At 36.6% G+C, this 24,388-nt stretch overlaps 1 protein-coding gene across 1 annotated transcript; it reads right to left on the bottom strand.

Moving 5' to 3' along the window:
• Positions 1-526: 526 nt before the first annotated feature.
• On the bottom strand, positions 527-23,955 carry LOC140137169 (cytochrome P450 2G1-like). Its single transcript, XM_072158821.1, has 4 exons — positions 23,863-23,955; positions 9,483-9,747; positions 4,606-5,547; positions 527-1,239 (listed from the first exon to the last, which is right to left on the bottom strand). Exons 1-4 carry the CDS (start codon positions 23,953-23,955, stop codon positions 1,055-1,057), a joined length of 1,485 nt encoding a protein of 494 aa, XP_072014922.1. The 3' UTR covers positions 527-1,054.
• Positions 23,956-24,388: the final 433 nt, after the last annotated feature.

Here is a 24,388-nt window from a genome sequence, read left to right as displayed (position 1 = left end):
ATTATCAGATTAGCTTGCCATTGGTACGAATGAATAGAATACATTATCTTTGCTCCAATGCAATTCTTTTGTATTGCATTTCAATATAAAACATGATTACCAAATCACCACTTGTACGCGCCTCATTGGGAGATATGACTATATCAGACGCTCGTTTCATCGCCAATATCATGATATGAAAGACTTTTGCTTATAACTTGGCAACATGGTTAGTATATATTTCAATGCAAGACTATTTTTACGAGCCACTTACGTCAAGGCGTAAGTGCACCCAAACACAAGTCAAGTGTAGCATTACAATTTACCGCGAATTTAGGACCGTAACATTTAGACTCTTCTATTGTCTAGATTAGCACCCAACCGCACATCTCAAGGTTTTATGTAAAAAATCAATATAACTTACCAAAACGAAAACTGAAACTGACCTAACAAAAGGCTAGAATAAAAGATTGGTCACACCTGGGAGACTACCACTTCAGAATAACAATGACTTACAAAAACGGAAAATGACTTACAAAAACAGAAACTGAAAAGATAAAACGACGGTAAAAATGTTTCCATTTAGAGGGATGAGGTTTCACGGAGCCGGGGGCGTGCACTCGACTAGGTCTATATGTTACTTCCCCCCCCCCCAATTTGAAGGTTTTGAGACCTTTTTCTGGACCATTAATAATTTATTTAACTCAAGTGTTGGCAATATCTTTTGTCTGGAGCCCTTCTTTTCTAAATTTCATCTTGCTTCACATTCAATTATTTCATGATATCAGGGTTAGGCCTACTATGCTGCACAATCTTGCTGTATGATCTATCTTTGATCTGTGAGATCTGAATACTTGCACCTCACCTGAGACGAGGAGGTACATTGAAGTTGCTTGAAGGGGCATTGGGTCCCTCTCATTGACGGCTCATTGAATCCCACACTCCGCTTCATTATTTTATTAAGGCGTCCCTTCATCTAATACAGAAAATGAACCGTTATGCAAGAAACTTCAGAGAATCTGATTTCATGGATATGTACTACCGATGTTAAACTCAAAACAAGAGGATACCAAATTTAGTCGCGTTTGGTGACTCTCAGTTTGTACGGTTCTGGATGTAGGACAAGCCCTTCGATTGGTTTCAAGGTAGGCATCGGTGCGTCCTCAGATGTCTTCTCAAATTTGAACTGATGTAGAAGATGGGTAAAGAAGATGAAGAGTTCTTGTCTTGCGAGAGCTTCACCAAGACAAACACGGCGCCCTTCAACAAAAAGGATAAAAATAAATGTATCATTGAATAAGAAAATGTCATAATGGTCATATCTATACTGGAAACCAACTGACAACGAATGGAATTTTAAACGGTCATGCCGCAATAAAAGCACGTTTCAAAGAAAGCGAGAAAGTTCTTTAATTGAATCAAGTAACTCAAAAATGTCATAATGTGCATATTCATTTATGGCAAGCAAAATGGATTGAAAAAATTGGATTGAATCTAAATTGATTTCCTGAAAGGTGTGTATTCAAAGATTGCCTGTTCAATTTTTCACATATTTGTACATAATTATGAATTTTTTGTGATAATTTTTTGAGTGGTATTTTTTACATTACATACGAATACAATTTTTCATAGCACTAGATATATCTTTAAAAAATGGAAATCACTAATAAATGCGCAATTGATACAAACTTTGATATGTCCAATACTGAAATGCATTGCATTCGGACATCTTTATTATTGTGTTTAGCTGCCAGAAATTCTAAATGGCACAAAGGTAGGTTTGGTAAAAAATATGCATTACCTCCGAATACATGTTAAAAGCTGTGTCATTACCACAAAGTGAGAGAATAGTAAGCAATAGTTAAGCAATAGGTGCAGGGTAATACACTCTTTATTTCTACCAAGTTTCAATAGCCTGCGTTTAAATATTTCTGAGATGTCAACAATAAAAGCAAGTATTCGTAGGTAAATTTCGGTAACCGAATGTTACCTACGAATACAATTTGACATCATGACAGTATTGTGAAACACCGCCATTCATGCCAATGCCCATATTGGTACATAACGAACGCCTGTATGTTTGCTATCAAATCATATGTCAATGAAAGTTGCGAATTCACATACATGCCCACTATGCAAAACTGAATACGGCTTAATTGTTGAAAAATATGTATTGAAATAGACGACGGTCTGCTCATTTGAAAGAAAAATTAGATTCAAAGAAGATTAGAAGAGGATAAATCCTTGGATTTGTCAACTGTCATGTGTGCTTCATTTCAAATGTTTACCGACCTTCTGGTTTCTGAGTAATTTGTGTCCAAATTGATTTATTCGAAGGTAACTTTTGACGTTTTCGCTAAGGTTACCTTCGAATACCATGGAAAAAACGACTGTTCTCATTGTCTCATGATCTAGACAACACAGTGAAGGACCCTGGTATAAAGCTAATTGTAGTTGCCCTCAAACGAAAGGCCACAAGACGTAACTGACTCCAAGATGGACTTCACAAGTCTGCAATAACGGTTTAAGCGATTTGTGTGCAATTAAGCAAATTAAAGTCACTTTAGTGCCTTTGTTTCTTACTTCAATCGTCTTTCAACCGCTGTGAACCGACATTATTAATACATGATAGGGTCTAAAGTATCAATAAACGCACATAAAGAAAATAATACATTCAAAGTGCTTTATAAAATAAAGTTTTGATTGCGATATCCACCAAAAGTCTAATTCTTACCTACAACTACTGAAATGTTACTTACGAATACAGCATAATACATGACATGTGTAATGAAGTGTCCCTACCAATGGAAATTAATTGTCAAAAACTTTAAGCGGTACCCCAGGACACTATTATTACCCATATACGGATTCATTCAACAATTATTTATTATGTAAAATTGCTGATTAACTACTTGTATATCAAAATGAAGTGGTCAAAATCTTGCTAAAAGCATCAAAAAATTTTGATCTAAGGTAATAGCATTTATTCATTTGGACGTACCATCTGAAAGAGATCTAAAAACTACCATTTTATTAATTCATTACCATAATAGCAAAGTTTAAATCAATGGGCAAAAGGAAAAAATTGTGGAGACATTTTTATTTCGGACTTTTATTTTTGGCCCGTGGACACTTTTGGTTGGATTCGACCATATATTTGGAGCCATAAGTCTAATTATGATGGGTTTTCAGCAAAATAAATTTCTGAGAATGGTTCAAATAATGAGATTGAAAACTGAATTTTTATTTTGATCGACATCAGATTCATTTTGCTTTATCGCATCACATATACGCATGCTAATTAAATAGAGACAATTTTTTATGGTAAAAGTACAATGAGCCTATTTCAATGAGCGTACGGTCATCAAATCAAGTCGTATTTAATTATGATAAGACAATACGCATAGAATTTTTCATTTCCTTTGATATCCTAATTGAGTTTTAATTTCTTTGAGAAATTGAATCTCCGTCAATGTCGATCCACGTTTTTCTCCCATTGTCACACCCGGTCCCCGCACTACGTTTATCCGCCGGTACTCATGCTTGTCGTCGAAATTTGAAAACACCCGTTTTGGATCTCATTTCAGAGGAAAAACATCCCTTTTAAGCGATATCGCGAATTTTTGTTCGTCAACAATGCCACTTTTTGTGGTTAATTAAAATGCGAACGATATTTTAAAGATGCGCCTTTTGACAGGAACGCATACGACAAGTTTCTAAATTGAGTAAAGTGGGCAAACAGTGTATAATCTTCAAAACAAAATGTCAAAATGTTCCAAATGATGGTCGACTTTTCCTACTACACAGCTACATACACTTTTAATACATATCATTAGATTTAATAAGTTTACTTCGACAGTCCTGTATTCCGTATTTATAAATACAAATTTATAAATTAGTGATAGAGAGAACTGGAAGTTACCATTATAGCTGGGCGCCAGTATGTCTGGAGAGTTGACCTTTATCTAGAACATTGCGTGGTATTTCTGTACTTTTCAATGGTAAGGCAGTTAAGGCAGTTGACTTCAGGGGTGGTTTACCAAATAAAAACCATTATAAAATGAATGGTGCTCGATACCTTTTTTAACGCTTTCGATAACTTTTCTCTAAAATCAGTTATAGGGCCCCCAGATTTTTTGCAGTAGTTATTTTTCTGAAAATTCATTAATACCGATATCTTATTTTCCCATTCATATGTAAGGATACTCTAGGTACTTGTTACTGACACGATGTTGTGTAATGGATGTGTCCATGTACCCCGTGGTGAATTTATAAATTCGTATTTATAAATATGATATACAAGACTGTTCGAGGACAGTTAAATGTCAAAAATATAAATTTGTAATAATTTGCATAAAATTTGTATTATATCGCGAATTTCAAACAATTTCAAAATTATTTGATATTAGAAAGACATTCCTCGTATTCAGAATGCAATTTGATGTGTCTGCTGAGCTCTGAAATCCCACAACAAATACTGTGCAAACGTTGCTATCCAATCCCTTAATATTGCATTATTATTATACATGCAGTACGCAACTGTATCCCTCACCTTTATGGTGTATTACGTACAAGATCTGAATGCTTTGCTTTCCCAGCATTTATAATCTGGTCAGTAATACCTACCTATTCCAAATGGAATCACTTCGTTCGGCTCACGAAAGTTACCGTCATCGTCCAAAAACCGTTCTGGTCTAAACACTTCTGGATCTCCCCACAACTCAGGGCTGTGCATCACTGCGTGCAAGTTAGATATCATCACAGTATTCTTCGGGATGGTATAGCCACGGAAAGTTGTCGTGTCCGCTGCTACATGAAATGCAGACAGCGGTGCGAGTGAAATAATTCGATGAAGCTCCGCGATAACGGCTTGTGTATAAGGGAGGTTATTTTTATCGTCCAACTTCGGTAACTTATTACAACCAACTACCGTATCGATTTCGCGATGTATGCGATCCTGCACCTTCGGATATCGGACAAGGTATTGAGTTCCCCATCGAAGTGTAGTTGAAGTCGTCTCTGTCCCCGCGAAGAAAAGACCTAATATAGGTCCAGTCATATTATCTGGATTTCGGAAAGAATAAGGATCATCGGATTTGTGAAGTCGTATTTCATTCAACCACATATCGATTACGTCATTCAAGTTATTGGGGTCAAAGTTTTTACGATGACTTTCAATTATGCCGTTTATGAATTTATGCAGCTCATCAACAACTTTAACCAATTCTTGCTTTGCTTTACTTGGGATGTTAATCGGGATACATATTTCCAAGGCACCTGCCCCAAACAATTCATTTAGACGATTCAAAAGACTCGTAAGTCGATGAATTCGCTCGTCGTAAAGTTCAAATCGGGTTCCAAAAACGACTTTACAGATGATGTTCGATACGGCATTATTGAAATACCAAGTAAGATCGACAGCTTTGCCTTTAAGGTTGGCCAACTCCTCGATCAGATATGTGCTTTCTTTTCTAATGGGCTCCTCAAAGCGAGATGTACCGACTCCAAATTGACGGAAGCAGGCTAGAGTAAATGTCCGGAATGGTCCCATGTCAACCCATTTGTTATCTATAGCAGTTGATAAAAACATAGAACAGAATCGGTTAATTATTATTATAGGTTCACATTTTTTTCTCAGTGATAACAAAACTTTTAATGGTTTTTTGTGTGTGCCAAATGTATCTAGGCATTAACAGCTGACATTCAGGAGAAATAAACGCTGATGAAACTTAAGTCAGGCACAGCTAACCTGGTGCAAGGTCCTTCGGATCACCGGACCGATAATCTACCAACTGTGCTATTGAGTCAAATGGATAAGAGCCGAGATATCATTATCGATAGGTAATCAGTTCAATAGGCTATTCTGCCGTTCAACATTTTACTACACATTTTTTTCTCAGTGATAACAAAACTTTTAATGGTTTTTTGTGTGTGCCAAATGTATCTAGGCATTAACAGCTGACATTCAGGAGAAATAAACGCTGATGAAACTTAAGTCAGGCACAGCTAACCTGGTGCAAGGTCCTTCGGATCACCGGACCGATAATCTACCAACTGTGCTATTGAGTCAAATGGATAAGAGCCGAGATATCATTATCGATAGGTAATCAGTTCAATAGGCTATTCTGCCGTTCAACATTTTGATGATGGCAATAACGAAGACTGATGAAGTCAATAATGATGGAAGTTACGTTGCTTTTTAAGAGGCCATTAACAATAAATTTGCTTCAAATCCTTGCACGTCCTTAGTCAGTGAATGACGACTGCTTGCAAGCTTTCAAGCTTTGCCGCATCTTCCAAAAATCAATGTTTCTTTCTAATATTTATTCATTTATTTCCAAAGTTATTCTTTCAAAATAATGATTTACCATCATAACGTTGACATTAATATCTATTTGACATTTGTGAGTATACACGACGAACGAGCCGTAAATTCCTCTCCGGTCAATTTTTTCCGTGTTTCGAAAATATAGATCATAAGCTTTAAAATGGTATATCATTTGACTTCAAACGATATCCAGAAGGGTGATTATGGTTTGTTGACAGGGGTGCAAATTGTGATTTCTTCCTCAGGAGCAAGGTTTTTAGGCTCACGATTTCCTCAATCATAACCAGACATAATATATCTTTATTCTACACTTCGAAAGACGACAAGGGTAACATACCATTTTTTCAGAGAGGTTCTACATATTAAGTCTTTGAGCTTTCAAACTAGGGTTTTTTGGGACGATGTGCGCGTGTAGTTTGGCACATAATTTTGGTGGGACACAGTCTCCTTTCCCCTGTACTTTTCCTTTACCCTCCCCCGATTTTCTCTTTGATTTTTTGTCAGAGTGAGCACATTTCTCTTTCATATTTGCCAGGGGGCTCTGTCCTGGCGGGCATTGCTCCATTGCCTCAAACCATCCTTTCCAACTTCTTCCCAAATTTGATGTCAGAGTGTATATACATCTGATCTTAGTTTGATAGACTTGATGACAAAATCTTGGGAGCATTGTGTTTTGTACTATTCTGTTCAGCATCTCGAAAATCTTTCTCAGCTAGTTGCATTCGGTGAATTAAACAGTCATATTTGGCGGTCATTTCAAATCAGCCCCAAGTCAACGAGGTTCAAGAAAGTTCTCATTGTTAATTGTTGGTTATACATACCTATACAAAATACCAAAATACAATGCCTGCCGTCGTTTTATCTTTTCAGTTTCTGTTTCCGTAACCGTAATAGTTTTTGTAAGTCATTGTTATTCTGAAGTGGTAGTCTCCCAGGTGTGGCCAATCTTTTATTCAAGCCTTTTGTTAGTTACTGAAAATTTGAAGCTCGTGAATTTCAGTTTTCGTTTTGGTAAGTTATATAGATTTTTTTACATAAAACCTTGAGATGTGCGGTTGGGTGCTAATCTAGACAAAAGAAGAGTCTAAATTTTACGGTCCTAAATTCGCGGTAAATTGTACGGCTTCAATTGACTTGTGTTTGGTGTATATGCACTTACGCCTAGACGTAAGTGGCTCGTAAAAATTGTCTTGCATTGAAATATATACTAACCATTTGCCAAGTTATAAGCAAAAGTTTTTCATATTGGCGATGAAACGAGCGTCTAAAATAGTCAAATATCTCCCAATGAGGCGCGTACAAGTGGTGATTTGGTAATCATGTTTTATATTGAAATACAACAAAAGAATTGCATTGGAGCAAAGATAATGTATTCTATTCATTCGTATCACTGGCAAGCTAATCTGATAATTGGTTGGGTCTATATGCAAGGCTCGGGTTTATTTTAAATGTTTATTTTTGCAGAGCTTATTTTCAGTCATGGATCATACTGAAATTTCGCAAGGGACGGAGAGGGAGGGAGGGAGGGAGGAGAAAGGAAATACTTGAGACTGAACAAGTGAGAGTGGGAGGGTGAGGAAGAAAGAGAGGAGAGGAGAGACTGAAAGACTAGAAAAGAAGAACTCGAGAGGAGAGAGTAGGGACTGGGGAGGGAGGTGGGAGACTGATCATGGGGGGGCAAGAGGAAGCAAAATAGGGAGATAGACATTGATGGAAGGGCGACACTGTGGCCATGCACACGTGCTTTGGGGTTCGACAGGCTCATAAGCGGACCTTTTGTGATTTTAGGGCTTATTTGCAACGTTTTTACAGAAAAAAGTGGACTTTGTCATTCGGATTGGCATGCATTTTGTCAAACTAATATAGATTTGCCAATGTTAAAGACGAGAGGGCGCTAGGCCATTAAAAACACTGGTGTTAACATAATCTGTTCTCTCCCGATTTTATTGACATAAGCAATCACCTCTATTGAAATAAGCTGATGGGTACTTCAGAGTTAACAATGAAGTCAGATTAGAGTAACTTACTGAATCCCTTGCGTTTTCGTATCTGAACAAAAGACTTACGGAAACTGAAAAGATAAAAAGACCCCTGGTAACCCACCACTTGAGCAGGATTACGATGAATACGACCTTCATGCACATTTTACACTGTAACTCAGAATACAATTTAGGACATTTACGGCTCATTCGTGCTGTACGGTCACATTTGACCACAGTGATTTGACTTGCTAGGTCAGACAATGGACTCTCTTAGCATACTTAATAATACCACTAGGCATACAATACACATTGGATTAGTACACAAAATAATTGTCAGATGACAATGGTTGAAGATGGTTGAACTGGTAGTACGGTCACATTTGACCACAGTGATTTGAATTGCTAGGTCAGACAATGGACTCTCTTATCATACTTAATAATGATCCTGTGTCATGACCCCTGTACTGGGGTGCCCAAAAAGGTGGTTTTGTTACATTTTGATGTGCAGCTTGGACTTCAAAACAGTGTCGCTTGAGTATTCCTTCACCCTTCACTTAAATTGAGGCTAATTTATTCTATATTACTCGTGTTTTTATCCTGTCTTAAAATAATTTTTAATTATTTTCTTATGATGTTTGGCATGAAATGTGCCAAGGGTGGTTGAGGATTAGGATTAGGAGGAGGATTAAGAGGAGGGATTCGTATTGTAAATTTGATCTAAAACCCCCATTAAAACTTTGAATCTAGTAAAAAAATGTCTAAATGAACTCCTAGACATCTAAACCAAGTAAATAAATACAGAAAGTCATTTAAAAGACTAATACTTGCTCAGAATGATTGTAAATGTGGAAAAAAGAGGTTGGGTTAAATCCCACCTACTTTGTGATTGTTTTTGCCCGCACTCTCTCATTTTTTAACCGTTTTCCATTTAAAAAAAATGTCAAAATGCTCAGGAGGATGAACCACATCAAATGAGACGTGTAGGTAAAATGTTTGAAACATTTCATTTTTTTACTACAAAGGTACCTCAGGTTGTGACACAGGACCTAATATCCCTACTATACTAGGCATACTATACACATTGGATTAGTACACGAAATAATTGACAGATGACAATGGTTGAAGATGGTTGAACTGGTAAAACTTGATAATTTACATTAACCCCCAGCATTCACCATGTATTAACTACTTACTAGATCTGCCGAAGGTCTTGGCTTGCGTCTCATTTTCTCCTCTGTCACTCAGTTTTGTATCTTGAAAAGCCTCACGTATTGCTTGGTATTCATTCAGAACCACGACATGCATCCCAAGTGCTGTGAACGAAAATACTTGTCCATGTTTGTTACCAAGCTTCATCAAAAACGTGTAGAGTGGTTCGCCTTTGTAGAGCGCGTAAGCGATGTTGGGAGCAAAACCAATGTAAGGAATTGGAGTCCATGGTCCTGGCGGTAAGTTGCTCTTTTGGGAAAGAAAAAGGAACACAGTTACAAGTGTAACAACCAGAAGTAAAATGTTAGTAAAAGATGATCCGAAAATCATTGATAGGTAAACTGAACTTGCTGCCATTTTGTATACAAATGAGCTAACGATTTATATGAGACCAGCAACGTACCTGTGTCAGAATGCTAAAATTATTTGAATGCAATGTAAATAACTAGATATGAAAATAATATTGTAAATACCGATAACACTCCAAGGCTACATGTACAGATTGTCCCAATAAAAAGTATACAATCGCAATTTTGCGTTTTAGAACATATTATGGAAACAATGCTATATGCAGCAGAATCAGTAACAACTTGGGCTAACAGAAAAACTTTACTTGGTTTATTTACCTGTTCGGGCTCATCACATGCTATCGTCCAGAAAACGAGTTGGGCCACTTTTGACATTTTCGCGCCTATCAAGCTTGCATCGCGTAAAATTTTCCTGCTTATCGTCCTATCGTCAAAGATTTTGGAACAAAAGCTAGGGTTTTTCGTGTTTTTCTTTCACTTACTCGACATTAGTAAATAAACAATATGACATTTATTTTAAATTTATAAATTAAAATACCACGTCAAACGCCCCGGGCCCATCTTAAGAACACCGACCTGATGGTCCCTGATTCAACTTTATTCAGTCACTTTGCTATACAAAGACATGAAAGTTGCCAAAGCTATTTTAGGACTACTTTACACAATTGTTCATATCTTCGCTTGTAGGCCACTGTTTCTGTTAGTTTCTATGGCTAAGCGGCTTGACGCTTTGTTGTACATACTTACTCTCAGATGCCTGTGCGTTGATTTTATTTCATTTCCCTCACAAACGGTGTCTTTTCAGAGCCACACCAAGCCAAAACAGCAGAAGAAGTGTTCCTCATTCTCCAAATTAGCACCTGGCACCACGTGGAGGTCTGGGTTGAGTTGCCCCCAGACTACCCCGTAGTCCACTTGCCCATTCTGCATATACTCTGGATATTGTATTTAAGCTTAAAACTCTGATTTAATTAATGTATGCACAATTGATAGATTTTCACATCTGATCTTTTCAGTCACCCTACACCCTCTGTTTGTTAGTTCCCCCAAGTGGACTACTGACTTTGCCTTGCGGTCAGAGATGCTTAACACGGCTGTCTATGAGCTTCTATGGATGAGATTGTCGGAAATCTGGCCTACTAAAATTGGCCATGATGTAATGCATCTTCAAATGGATCTGGCTTGTGATTGGTCGCCCAGATCTCGTTATGGTTTAAATCCTCCGGGTACCTATCATTACCATTAATAACTACATGGTACACAAGTATGCCGCCATTGTGTTATGTAATTGCATGAACGCGTCAATAAGTGCATGAGCGCGTATTGTATTTGCTTGCGGTTAAATTTGATTGATAAACAAGTATGATTGACAGTGTGATTGTTAGGGACTTTGCCCCCTCAAAATCCCGTTTAAAATTCAAAGTCCATAGTCTATTTTTAACCTGGAATTTCGCGATTAATAAACTGGCAGATTTTAAAATCAGAATTGTTCAGTGAAGTGCCAATACAATTATGACATTATGATATGTTGAATTCAATAATATAAGCCTACGCACACTTTACTTTTACTGTCACTAATATAATTATATAAACTTTTTCATAACAATTTCATACTAGTATATATTTTGATGTAATAAATATCAGTATAATTTCGAGTTCAACTGAATGCTTTCATCATGATTAACATTAATAACATGCTTTAATTTATCAAAAATAGACTATGGCATAGTCTAAGTTGCCCCCGATCAATAACTAACTATACCAGTTCTGCGGACCTTGCCGGGCGCTTGTAGACCACCGATTTTAACAAAGATCTTTATAACAAAGCTTATGTAGTAGCTTAAGGGATGTATAATGGGCAAGAACCTGGTTTAGATTCCAGAGGGCGTGTGCCTGTAAGAGACACAGCCCAGGCGGTATAGGACACGCGACACGTGACGTTCGAGGCTGGCGAAAATACAAGACTGACAGCCCCATTCAAAATAGACGGTTAGCAGTTATAAATTGAAAAACAACATACTTACAGTGGGGTACTTTGTCGTACCCCAACGGTTTTAGAGTAAAATAATTTTGCTTTGACACCACATAACAAATTTAGAATTGTTTGTGAAGATTTCATGATTATGTCCAATGGCGACGTCAAAAATGGCGATATCGGATCCGCCACCGCCTGACACAGCCATCATTTTTTCTCATAGGACCTAAGATGGTACCAACCTTGAAAAAAAAAACAGGCAGAGCTGAGAATCGAACCCGGGATCTCCCTATAATAGTGCATTACCACTGAGCCAATTAACTATTAGCTGTGTCAAGTTTGAAAGTAATCCTTGATATTGCTGAATCGAATAAATCAATACTTATAGGCCTATATATCTAATGTACGATGCTATTTGAAATCAATAGACGTTCCATAGGGACCTACAAACTAGGAATATGTGAAATGGCTATGTCGATCAATCAATCAAGTCTTTAAGTTATCAACAATCAATAATAAACCGATGAATCATGGAATATTATTAATTACTTACTACTCTACTAATAAGTCAGTAAATAAACGAATAGATAAATAGGCATAGACCTAAATAAATAAATAAATCTATTATTTATAACTTTCTACTATACACGCAAAGGACCTGTGCTTTTAATATCCGCGCCTAATCAATAATGGCTCTTTCACCGTGTTCACTCCACTACTGTAGGGCCTATCCCATCTCTGTAGGATTATCTACTGACCAGGTGCTAAAGTAAATGCTATAACTGTACCCAACCAAGTGTACATGCCAAGGTTGTAGCGGGCATTATACAAAGAATGGTCAAAGGTCAACGTTTCCAAAGAAGAATAGTGTAAACGTACACACAAGCTTTCGTGCGGGAAATATTATAAAAACATACTCGCCAGTCGTGCCCTTTTTAAGAGGCGCCGAAGACTACAGCTGTTCCATAATTAGTCCGAAACCCTGTTTTCAGACGAAAATTTGTATATTGTTACAAGGAATGCACATTAATTTCATCATCAAGTGACCCACATCAGAGGTTGATTCAATGTAATCCCAGCATGCAGTATGATATTAGGTGCAATGTAATAAAGGAGCCATTTCAACACCATTTCACATTCAAATTTATGTGCAAAATAAGAACCAGTAGTTTTGATGGAATATTCATCACGACTTTTATGTTTTGAATTGATAATTGGGTACAGGTAATGTTTGTTGATACATTTCTACCAAGAAAGTTAAAAAGTCGTGTGTTTTTAAAACAATTTTAGATATTTTAAATGCTTGGGAAAAGAAGGTGGAAACAGCAAAGTTTTCTTGCACATGCATGCATGCAGACACATTGCTTATCTTGTTGTATAACAACCTTGACCATGCACAGCAGGAGCTCAGCGTGATGTTTTCTGAAAATAACCATGTGTTTCTCAAACATGCTGTCAGTGGCTGCAATGTATTCTGGGCTTACATTTAATCAACCTCTGGACCCACATAGAGGAATACGACATCTGTATTCTGTTGCCTGCAAAAGCCGACGATCAGGTAAAATCTAAAAGGAGCGTGACCAGAAACTTGCGTTAATTTCATTGTACGCTTAAAAGGCATTGAAAACGCCAAATTGCAGTCACAAAATATATATTAGTAAATCACCAAAGCGAATGGTAAAGTAGGTATGTGGAAAAGAACTGCAATAACAATAACAAAGTATGTGCCCAAGAGTTGTCTTTGGCATGTCGCTTTTTGAAATATCACCAAAAATATCAAATTTTGGAAAAACGCCCCAAAATTTAAAACAAACACGAACCTTCTAAAATATGTTTGTGAAAATATTGGGTCCAAAACATAATAATGATAAAATTGGATGCTTTACGCCCAATATTTATTGCTCTCGCTATGAGTAAAATATTGGACTCGACTACGGATCGTCCAATATTATAAAACTCATAGCTTGACCAATAAATATGGGCTCAACCGATCCAATTTTATATCAAAATTCTGTTTTTACACAATATTTTATTCCACTAGTGAATGTTCAGAAATACTTTGGGAGGGGCTGAGAAATATGCAGAGGGTCATAAAATTTGAATAGCTCTGAATAGGAGGGGTTAAAAAAGTTTTGGGTGTATGAGCAAAGAGGTCAAAAAGTTTTTTGGGCACGTATAAAACGGGATGTAAAAACGTTCCCAACATTAATTTTATCCTGAAGCAACATATGGTTTCGATACAGAAACGATTCTCTTAAAAACCATCATGCGCACAGTTTCCATCTCGATACACCTGAACACACATTTTCGTCCAAGAGCTTCAAAGCAGAGAACAAGAAGCAGTGAATGTCTCCACCACAGACTTTGATTACACTACACGGTTGAGTGCATAGCAATGTGAGAGCTGTGGGGCTTCTAGCTGAAAAATGGGCCTCTTTGATTGGTTTTTGTCGAAACCTCAAGTGTTCTCTTCATCCAATCAGAATGTTTTTTACATCAAACGAAAGCTAACACTTTTCGTCACTATGTCAACAGATAACGCAATTCAATGTTAATGCAAGGCGAATGTGGCAAATCTGTTGAAAACTTCCTATCCAAGCACATTTTTGGACTAAAATGTAGGTTTTAAAAGTCAAAAGTACATGCTAGATAAGAGTATTTGATCGTGATTGTACTTTATGTGCCTTGATAAATTATTCAATAAATATGAACCACTGAGCTATTATATAAAATTTTAAAACATGTGCCATGTTAATTCTGGTCTACTCTTTAAGGGATCTGAAATGAGCGTTTTGAGCGTTTCGACAGTATTTTTTGTGGGACATGAGAGCACATCAGACATATCGAATTGCATTCTGAATACGAAGAATGTCTTTCTGATATCAAATAATTTTCATTGTTTGAAATTCACGATGTAATACAAATTTTATGACAAATTATTAAAATTTGATATTTTTCACATTTTTGATATATAACAGTCCTCCAAGTAAATTTTATAAATCTAATAACATATTCTTAAAGTGTATGTAGCTGGAAGGAACCGCCGACGATCAATTGAAAAGTTTTACCTTTCAATACGAAATGTCAACATTTTCAATTGATCGCCGGCTTTTTATCCCACCTACATACACTTTAAGTATAAATCATCAGATGTATAAAGTTTACTAGCTTCGAGTACTGTTAAATATCAAAAATATCAATTTTTAATCATTTTCCATAAAATGTGTATTACATTGCGAATTTCAAAAAATCAAAATTATTTGATATCAGAAGGACATTCTTCGTATTCAGAATGCAATTCGATATGTCTGATGTGCTGTAATGTCCCGCAATAAATACTGTCCAAACGTTCATACCCCACCCCTTAAATCATTAAAATGCTGCAATAGCTTTGTTGACATCCCCCCTAAAGTACTAATGGAAAATAAAGCAATATTATTGTCCTATGTATTATTTCTTTTAGTACGAAAATAACGTATTTTGGGCCCAAATAGGGTAAAATTGCGCGCACTGACCGAACAAATATCAAACACACGTTCATTTGGTCTTTTTGCTGACTTCGTGCGCCCTAAAAGTCCCAGTAAAACCGGAACAAAATATGCTCATCCCCTGACTCCCCTCAAATGCTTCCGCTTCCACTGATTCCGATCAAAAATGGTTGGTTTATTAATACTGGGATGCATAAATATACATACGAGCTACCTTACAAAATGACAAAACATTCCTCCATCTTTTATATCAATGACATGGATACATGAACAATTTATTCGCACATGAATATAAGTTTTAACATCATTAATATATTTCACTTGTCCTTTGATATAGAATGGTACATATAGGCGGGGGGCAAAATAGTTTTTATAACTAATTGTGAGGGAGGTGAAAAAGTGTTCGGTCCATTAAAGGAGGATTTCGTGATCCTAGCATCCTCTTTTTATGACATTTTTCAGTAGATATCCACGAAAAAAGCTTATTTCCAAAATTTCAGTTGATCCATTTTGCGTTTGCGAGTTATGCATGATTATGTGTATTACATTGCTCCATAGACAATGTGTTGTAATTTCGTTCTGGTGCACCAGAACGAAATTCAAATTTTGCGATATTTTTGCTAAACGAATTAATCTGCAAGAAATATTTGGTACATAAACATTATGTAGCCAGAGGTATCCAGTGGTGTAAAAATCTCAACTTTTTTGGGAAAAGTGGGGGACGAGGCTGTGGATCACGAAATGCCCCTTTAAGAGGAGGAGGGGTGAAAACGGTTTTGGAATCTTGAAGAGGAATTTAAAAAAAAATACAAATAAAAACTATTTTACAGCAACCCCCTCCCCCACCAAAGTATTTCTGAACACTCCCTTAGGTGCTGTAGCTCTGTCAAAATCCGATGGAAATTATAATCGAAAGCCTACATGATGTTCATAACACAGTACGTACATGGCGTGCCGGACGGTCATACCATTGACTATTTTCCAACAGGCTAAGTCCCCGTTCTCGCATATTCATCATATGAGGACCAATCGGTCGATCGTTCGTGTCTAACAATCACGCCAGCGTTGCGTACGGCGTCGCATATACACAATAGCGTGTTGCCTGTCTTTGAACGACCGTAAAAATACGCGGTATGTTCGCCAATCGCATATCATGGAACGCTCGGCCATCATTATCGGGTGATGCTGAGACTTTGACTGTTTGGAGTTTGTCTGTATCTCTTTAGTCCATGGGTCATATCATACACACATCAATGGACCGTGCCGTATCAATACCGACGGATTGACACGCATTGACGATATTGGTGCTGGTAGTAAATCCAAATTTTCTTTGCTTTACCTGAGTTGTTACGCTCAAAATTAAAAATTCGATATTGACAGTAAAAGCTAACATTTTTATGGAACATGTAAATAGTAATCTATTTTTATGGCGACGTAACAATATGGTTTTAATGAAGCTAACCTTTATTTAGTGAATATGACCTCCAGATATGACCTATGATAAAGGTTTGAAAGATTCCATTTGCTAGCATTCTCCCCCAAGACCTCTATTTTTCGCAATGATGACCTGCTTCAATAGGGTAAATGTGTTATTTGAATAGTTATAGATATGGCGAATGGAAACCACCCAACTATCAATACTATTATACAGGGTTTATCACACACAAAAAGTGCTACAATTTTAAATATTGTTTTTCTCGATTGGAATATAACTGATACCAAAACTATTTTCTTTGCACATGCAAGTTCCGGTAAAGTGTGTTTTTCACCCGGGTCATCCGTGGGAGGTTGGTCTACGATCCATCAACCAAATGGGGAAGGCTCATACTTTAACATTTATAAATACGTCTAGCATCTTGATCTTCGAGACAAAAATGCATGCGGAGTGCGCAAAAACTGCTATATTTTAATGCTAATAGGTCTTTTTCACACCAAGTGAATTTTGGTCCTAAATGGGTAAAAAAGAAGAAGTCCACTGCACTAATTATTTGGTCGATTTTTGCGATCACTTTGTAAATATCCTGGGTCCATCTTTGCGGACACAGGACCGTGGAACTACAGAGTAGTACATATCATAATTATTTCATTCAATTACTTATAAATATAAAATTGTTGTGCTATTCAATTTTTGTACAATTTATTGCCATTTCACAAAAGATTAAAGATTGGTTTACATAGTTAATTGTCATTTATTATACTATTATACTATATTATTTTGGTTGATTAACATTATCTTTTAAATGCAGACAAATGGTATTTGCTGCATATCTATCTGTTATAATTCAATAGAATGTTTTAACAGAATTCTCTCATGCAGTTGGGGTGCTATGTAGAATAGATTTCACTCCAGTCAGGGAAGTGCCACTAGGAGGAAGCTGGTCGAATTCAATTTTATGAGATCCATTACATAATTCACAATTACCAGGGATTTCGGCAGCCCTTCCTCAAAAAAGTTAATGACTTTACCATGCTCTGAAACAGCAAGGGCATAGCATGCATGAGGTTTTTCATGTTGATCATATATACTTGCCGCATAGTGCACTTACGTCCACGGCGAATTCACCGTGACCTGTCCAGCCATAAACCCGCTTATTGAAGATTAAACCGATATATGCAGTACCATGGAAGAAAGAGATAAGAAGGAACCACAACGAACGTATTCACTTTGTCCACTCCCTTTACCGACATTTCATTGACATTGTTATTCATGAGGATTTACTTTGATTAATACCCTGCGTTAAATAGGTGATTGGTATTGTACTCCATGTATTTGCATGTCTTCTGGAGCGTGTCTGGAGGATGATTTGAACTAATGACCTTCCGTGCAAGCACCCTATAGGATTTTCTCTGGTGACGTGATCATCGGGCATTGATGGCCTACATCTCTTTCTTTCATTTTGCCCAATTTTCCCGAACTTTGATGACTTTTTTCTCAGAGTTGTTATTTGATAAAGATGAAACTCAGCAAAAAAACGGCCGATTTTGATGACCTTTTCGATGTTTTAAAGGACATTTTCTACACAGCACGATCAAGAAAACAGTTTGACTGTAGATCCCAAAACAAAGCTACTATACATGCTCAGAGCATCAGTGAAATTCCAGAATCATACTTCCGGGTAGCGTTTGTTTGTTCGTGGATGGTTTTGTTATAGTTTTTTTTTTCAGTAATGATTTCGCCAAGCATCGATCGCGGTAAATGGATCATACATGAAAGGAAGTACCATTGATAGCTTTTCTTTTCATGCGTCAATAGATAAGCGGATTACAACTTGGCCGATAGAAGTCGTTGTGGTTCCTTCTTATCTCTTTCTTCCATGGCAGTACTAAACCATTATATAGTAATCTATTGTCCAATGCAAATTTATTACCACCTGATAATATTGATCCAATGAGCGACCGGATTGTCCGCTACGGACGACTAATCCAATCGATAATGACTCTATTGACATGTACGAACGGAGCCCCACTGACCGAGTTTTGGGATATTTTTCACTGGTTTGCAGCTGTTTGCTGTCATTTACTCATCAAGGCGGACGACCGTTATCTACTGATATTTTCCGTTATTTTAGAGAATGTTGTGCATTTTTGTGTTTTTTTACAATATTCTTGTCTTTTCTTAGGTTTTATTAAAATGTTTCGTTATTTTGCGTTATCGATCATGTGACATAGGGCCTCTTCAATTAGCAAAAATTGAAAATCGTCCAAATGGATGGGGGGGGGCATGGTGGGTGGGTTTTTTTTTTTTTTTTTGGGGGGTGAAAAAAAATATGTTCGAAATTGGCCATATTTTTACTCCCATGAATTTCAAAGCACTGAAAATTAAGTAAAGTGCCAATTTTGGGCTTCAACTTTTCACTTTTGTATACATTTCAATGGAGAATGAAAAATTCACATGCGTTTTCCCGGAAAATTTTCCTTTGTGAAAAAAAAATTAAAATCTTTCTCGTTTTGATTTTTAAGTTTGTAAATAGCATACTACTTTTGAGCTTGGAGATAAAAAAAATAAAAATAAAAAAAAAAGATAAAAATTCAAATCGACGCGAGTTCCTCAAGTGCGTGTGGTCGGTCCGTCAATATGTGTATGTATCAGGAACACAGTAAATAACTTCCACCATGCCTTCCAGGTGATTTGACGTGGAAATTAACTCGCGCATCGCAAGCAAGAGGCCATATGTCACTTGATCGATAACGCAAAGTATCCTTAAAAAAATATTTTAAAACAAACACTGAAATTCAGTGTTACCTTAGAATATCTTCTGATATTTTCCGTTATTTTAGAGAATGTTGTGCATTTTTGTGTTTTTTTACAATATTCTCGTCTTTTCTTAGGTTTTATTAAAATGTTTCGTTATTTTGCGTTATCGATCATGTCAAATAGGGCCTTTAACTGCGCATTTAACCCAACACAGCATTTATGAGATGTCATCATTATTGATCATACTTTCGAGTCAAGCTATGGGTCTTTTTATCTTTTCAGTTTCCGTCTTTTGTTCAGATACGAAAACGCAAGGGATTCAGTAAGTTACTGTAATCTGGTTTCATTGTTAACTCTGAAGTACCAATCAGCTTATTTCAATAGAGGTGATTGCTTATGTCAATAAAACCGGGAGAGAAAATATTATGTTAACACCAGTGTTTTTAATGGCCTAGCGCCCTCTTGGTAAATTGATCTACATTAATTTGACAAAATGCATGCCAATCCGAATGTACTTTTTTCTGTAAAAACGTTACAAATAAGCCCTAAAATCACAAAAGGTCCACTTATGAGCCTGTCGAACTCCAAAGCACTTGTGCATGGCCACAGTGTCGCCCTTCCATCAATGTCTATCTCCCTATTTTGCTTCCTCCTCCCCCCCATGATCAGTCTCCTCACTCCCTCCCCAGTCCCTACTCTCTCCTCTCGAGTTCTTCTCTTTCTAGTCTTTCAGTCCCTCCCTCTCCTCTCTTTTTTCCTCCCCCTCCCACTCTCACTTGTTCAGTTTCAAGTTCCCTCCAACCCCCCCTCCCTCCCTCTCCATCCGTTGCGAAATTTATCAGTATGATCCATGACTGAAAATAAGCTCTGCAAAAATAACATTTAAAATAAACCCGAGCCTTACATAATAGACCCAGCCAATTATCAGATTAGCTCACCATTGGTACGAATGAATAGAATACATTATCTTTGCTCCAGTGCAATTCTTTTGTATTGCATTTCAATATAAAACATGATTACCAAATCACCACTTGTACGCGCCTCATTGGGAGATATTTGACTATTTTAGACGCTCGTTTCATCGCCAATATGAAAGACTTTTGCTTATAACATGGCAATATGGTTAGTATATATTTCAATGCAAGACTATTTTTAGGAGCCACTTACGTCTAGGCGTAAGTGCATATACACCAAACACAAGTCAATTGAAGCCGTACAATTTCCCGTGAATTTAGGACCGTAAAATTTAGACTCTTCTTTTGTCTAGATTAGCACCCAACCGCACATCTCAAGATTTTATGTAAAAAATCAATATAACTTACCAAAACGAAAACTGAAATTCACGAGCTTCATATTTTCAGTAACTAACAAAAGGCTAGAATAAAAGATTGGTCACACCTGGGAGACTACCACTTCAGAATAACAATAACTTACAAAAACGGATACGGTTACGGAAACAGAAACTGAAAAGATAAAACGACGGTAAGTTTGGCTATGAATAAATACATCCTAAATCATAAAATATTGAGAAATTCATTGATGATTATTATTGTAGAACAATAAATAAGGCGACAAATATTATAGAAAAATAGCAGCTCAGTGGGTGAAAAAAGTAGACCTATCGAATTGCATTTTGAAATTGAGGAATGACCTTCTGATATCATACAGGGTGTCCCCCAAAAAGAGGCCCCCCATTGCTTCCTCTTTTTCACCTATTTCTGAAAAGTTGATTAAATATACTCACAACTTTTGAAGATATGCCCTTTTGAATAAAAGTACCCGTTTTTCACTCTGTCCACGGAAAGCAAACAGAGTGGTTCGGATTGCTCATTCTGTGGAGTGGCCTGCACGATCACCAGACCTCACACTATTTGATTTTTTTTCTTTGTGGCAAAATCCAAGATCTGCGCAAACGTATTACTGAATGCATTCGCAAGTATCCGGCGCACAAGGATGGTACGCAACGCAATTGATGCAATGAGGACCAGGGCTGAAACCTGTATTCGCCAAGGAGGTGACCAGGTAGAGGGCAGAGCAGCACAGTAAACTCACTTCAGAAGAACTAAAGACAAACCAAACAGCCTTTTAGGGCTACCTTTTATCCTAAAAAGAGAAATGACTTATGTTGTAAATAAAAAAAAGCAAGAAACAACAAAGTAAGAAAGTAAGAAACATAATAAAACAAAAAGGCATAAATAACCAAGAAAAAATAGGTAAATCCAAGTAAAGCAAAAGAGAAGTCCCATTCGGCATCCATTTTACCCACAAATTAATGACACTATTAGCAAAATCCATTGCCCATAAACCCACCGGTAAAGCCCATTCCATAAATGAAGTTCTTTTATAAAGTTATCATTGAGAAATGTTTGATATTCATGCATGGTATGTGTACTCCTTTTCAATCTTCGAAGTAGCGAAACCTTCTCCGTGGACAGAGTGAAAAACGGGTGGTCGTGTGTCTTGAGTTCGCCACCAAAAAAAGGTGGCGACGTTACATTTTGCCAAAGTCGACTCAAAACAAATGATGATATCTCTGTCAAGCAAGAAGTTATTGTCATGCTTGTGGTCTCATTTTATTGCTAAATAAAATGCACTTTCAACCCTGTAAAAAGAAATACTTGAACTTTTTTAATACTGACACTGAGCTTCATAAAATTCAGAATGGGCAGGGTGGCGGTGGTGGGGGTTGTGGTGGTGGGGGATGTGGTACACACAAACTCTATGGGGTTGGTACTTTTAGTGCGTAATATGCTTCTGTAAAGGCTGTAAATTGGATTTGGACTCTATTTAGCATCTAAAAGACTCATGGCCTTACAGTTAAACAATTCTACTAATTGTTTTTAATCATTTATGATTGGTTTAGTCTAGAAAATACAAACTTTTCCATACAAAACTACCCGTTGTCATATTAAACACTGTAGTAAGTAATGCAGATGTCTTCAAAATCTAAAAGTTACTGTAAAATTTTAATTACTTATCCTATCATAGTCAAAGTATAGATTTTCTGAAGGGAAATTTGACGAGGAATCTAAATATGGACATAATTTTTCTGTATGGGTTAGGGGGAAAATGTGTAGGTTCAAAATATCTTGAATTGTAAACAAATCTAACATACTTTGGAACACCCTATATTCCGAGATTACCAAACAGCTGTGATTTTGGTTTCTTCCAAAGCCAGTTGGCTCTCCATATCCTCTAACCAAATGAATGTTGTTTACTTCCAGTGTATTACTGTAAGTTGGTAATAAGCAATGCATTGAGCGACCCATTTTTTATCAAAATCTTTTTATTCCACCCTGTATTACTTGCAGGTCACCCTGTATAATGAGTTGAAATGTATATATTTGAATTGCTTATGCCTTCAGCTTTCCAAAAATGTATACTTTTGCTAGTTTAAGGTTGATGATTGTCGAGATAATTTAATTAGAAACCCGGTTGGTGTAAAAATTCATAATATTTGTCATGTAACGCTAAGGGTGGCGAGTTCAGGACACACGGCCGGGCACATTTCTTTAAAAGAGCATATCTTCAAAAGTTGTGAGCTGATTGATATAATTGTTTTAGTTTATTAAAGCTAACGACTCAAGGTTTCTTTACATATCAAAATATATTTGATCAACTTTTCAGAAATAGGAGAAAAAGAGGGTGCAATGAGGGGCCTCTTTTTTGGGGGACACCCTGTATAATATTGATTTTTTGAAATTCGCGATATAATACAAATTTTATTTGCAAATTTTTAAAATTTGATATTTTTGAAATGTAACCGTCCTCGAGTAAACTTTATAAATCTAATGATATGTACTTAAAGTACTAGTACTGAAGTGTATGTAGTTGGGATGAAAAGCCGACCATCAATTAAAAATTTTGACCTTTCATAATGGAAGATATACATTTTTTTCCTCAAAAAGACCTACATGTTTTTGGTGTTTTTGGGAACAAAAATCTATATCTTCAATACGAAAGGTTAAAATGTTTACATGATGTACGGCTTTTCATGCCAGCTACATACACTTTAAGTACATATCATTAGAGTTATACAATTTACTTCGAGGACTGTTAAATTTCAAAAATATCAATTTTTAATCATTTGCCATAAAATGTGCAATATATCGTGAATTTCAAAAAGAAATCAAAATTATTTGATATAGAAGGACATTCCTCGTTTTCAAAATACAATTCGATAGTTCTGATGTGCTCCCAGGTCCCACGTGAAAACGTCACTATCCCAGTCCTTAATTGCAAGGTCTGCAGTCTGCACGCTTTATTAAATGGCGAGGTCACTAGTGGCGTATATAGCCTGTAATGTTGTTGTTGCATGTTGCTTTGATGTGTGAACATTATTTTCATTTGTGCTTAAAATGTGTTGCTATACTGACAAGTGACGAGACATGTACCTACCTTTGCTTGTTTTTGAAGCATTATTTCTACCATAGCTTTCCCAATGCCACTTGCTCCTCCTGTAACAAGCGCTACTTTTCCTGCAATATCCATGATATTTCTTACACTGTTGATTAATAATGTAAGTTCGTATATCAAGCTCCGAACACAAAATGCGACCCGTATTCAGGTAACCAATTTATGATTGTTTATTCTTTCATACTGACTGGGTCATCGCTCGAGTTCAATTTTAACAGGGTGATCAAAATGAAACTGTAAAGAAAACACGATGTACGGTGGTAGCTGGTGGCTTACGTAATACTGGCATATCTCTTCAAGGTTGGCCTATCAAAACTATCTTTAAAAGAAAACATAATGTCATATGAATGTAAAAAATTCGTATCGGCATTTTTAGCAAAATCTAGCTTTTCAGTAATATAAACATGTTAATCAAAAGGCATATTTTGAGATATGTAACTTTGAAGTGCATATGTAGAGTATAATTGAGAGTAATATTCAGATAATTAGGTGCAAATAGTACTTTCTT

The sequence above is a fragment of the Amphiura filiformis genome, chromosome 17 (genome assembly GCF_039555335.1).
Source record: "Amphiura filiformis chromosome 17, Afil_fr2py, whole genome shotgun sequence".
NCBI lineage: Eukaryota > Metazoa > Echinodermata > Ophiuroidea > Amphilepidida > Amphiuridae > Amphiura > Amphiura filiformis.
Note: the sequence above shows the minus strand (reverse complement) of the source record. Positions and strands in the feature narration are given on the sequence as shown.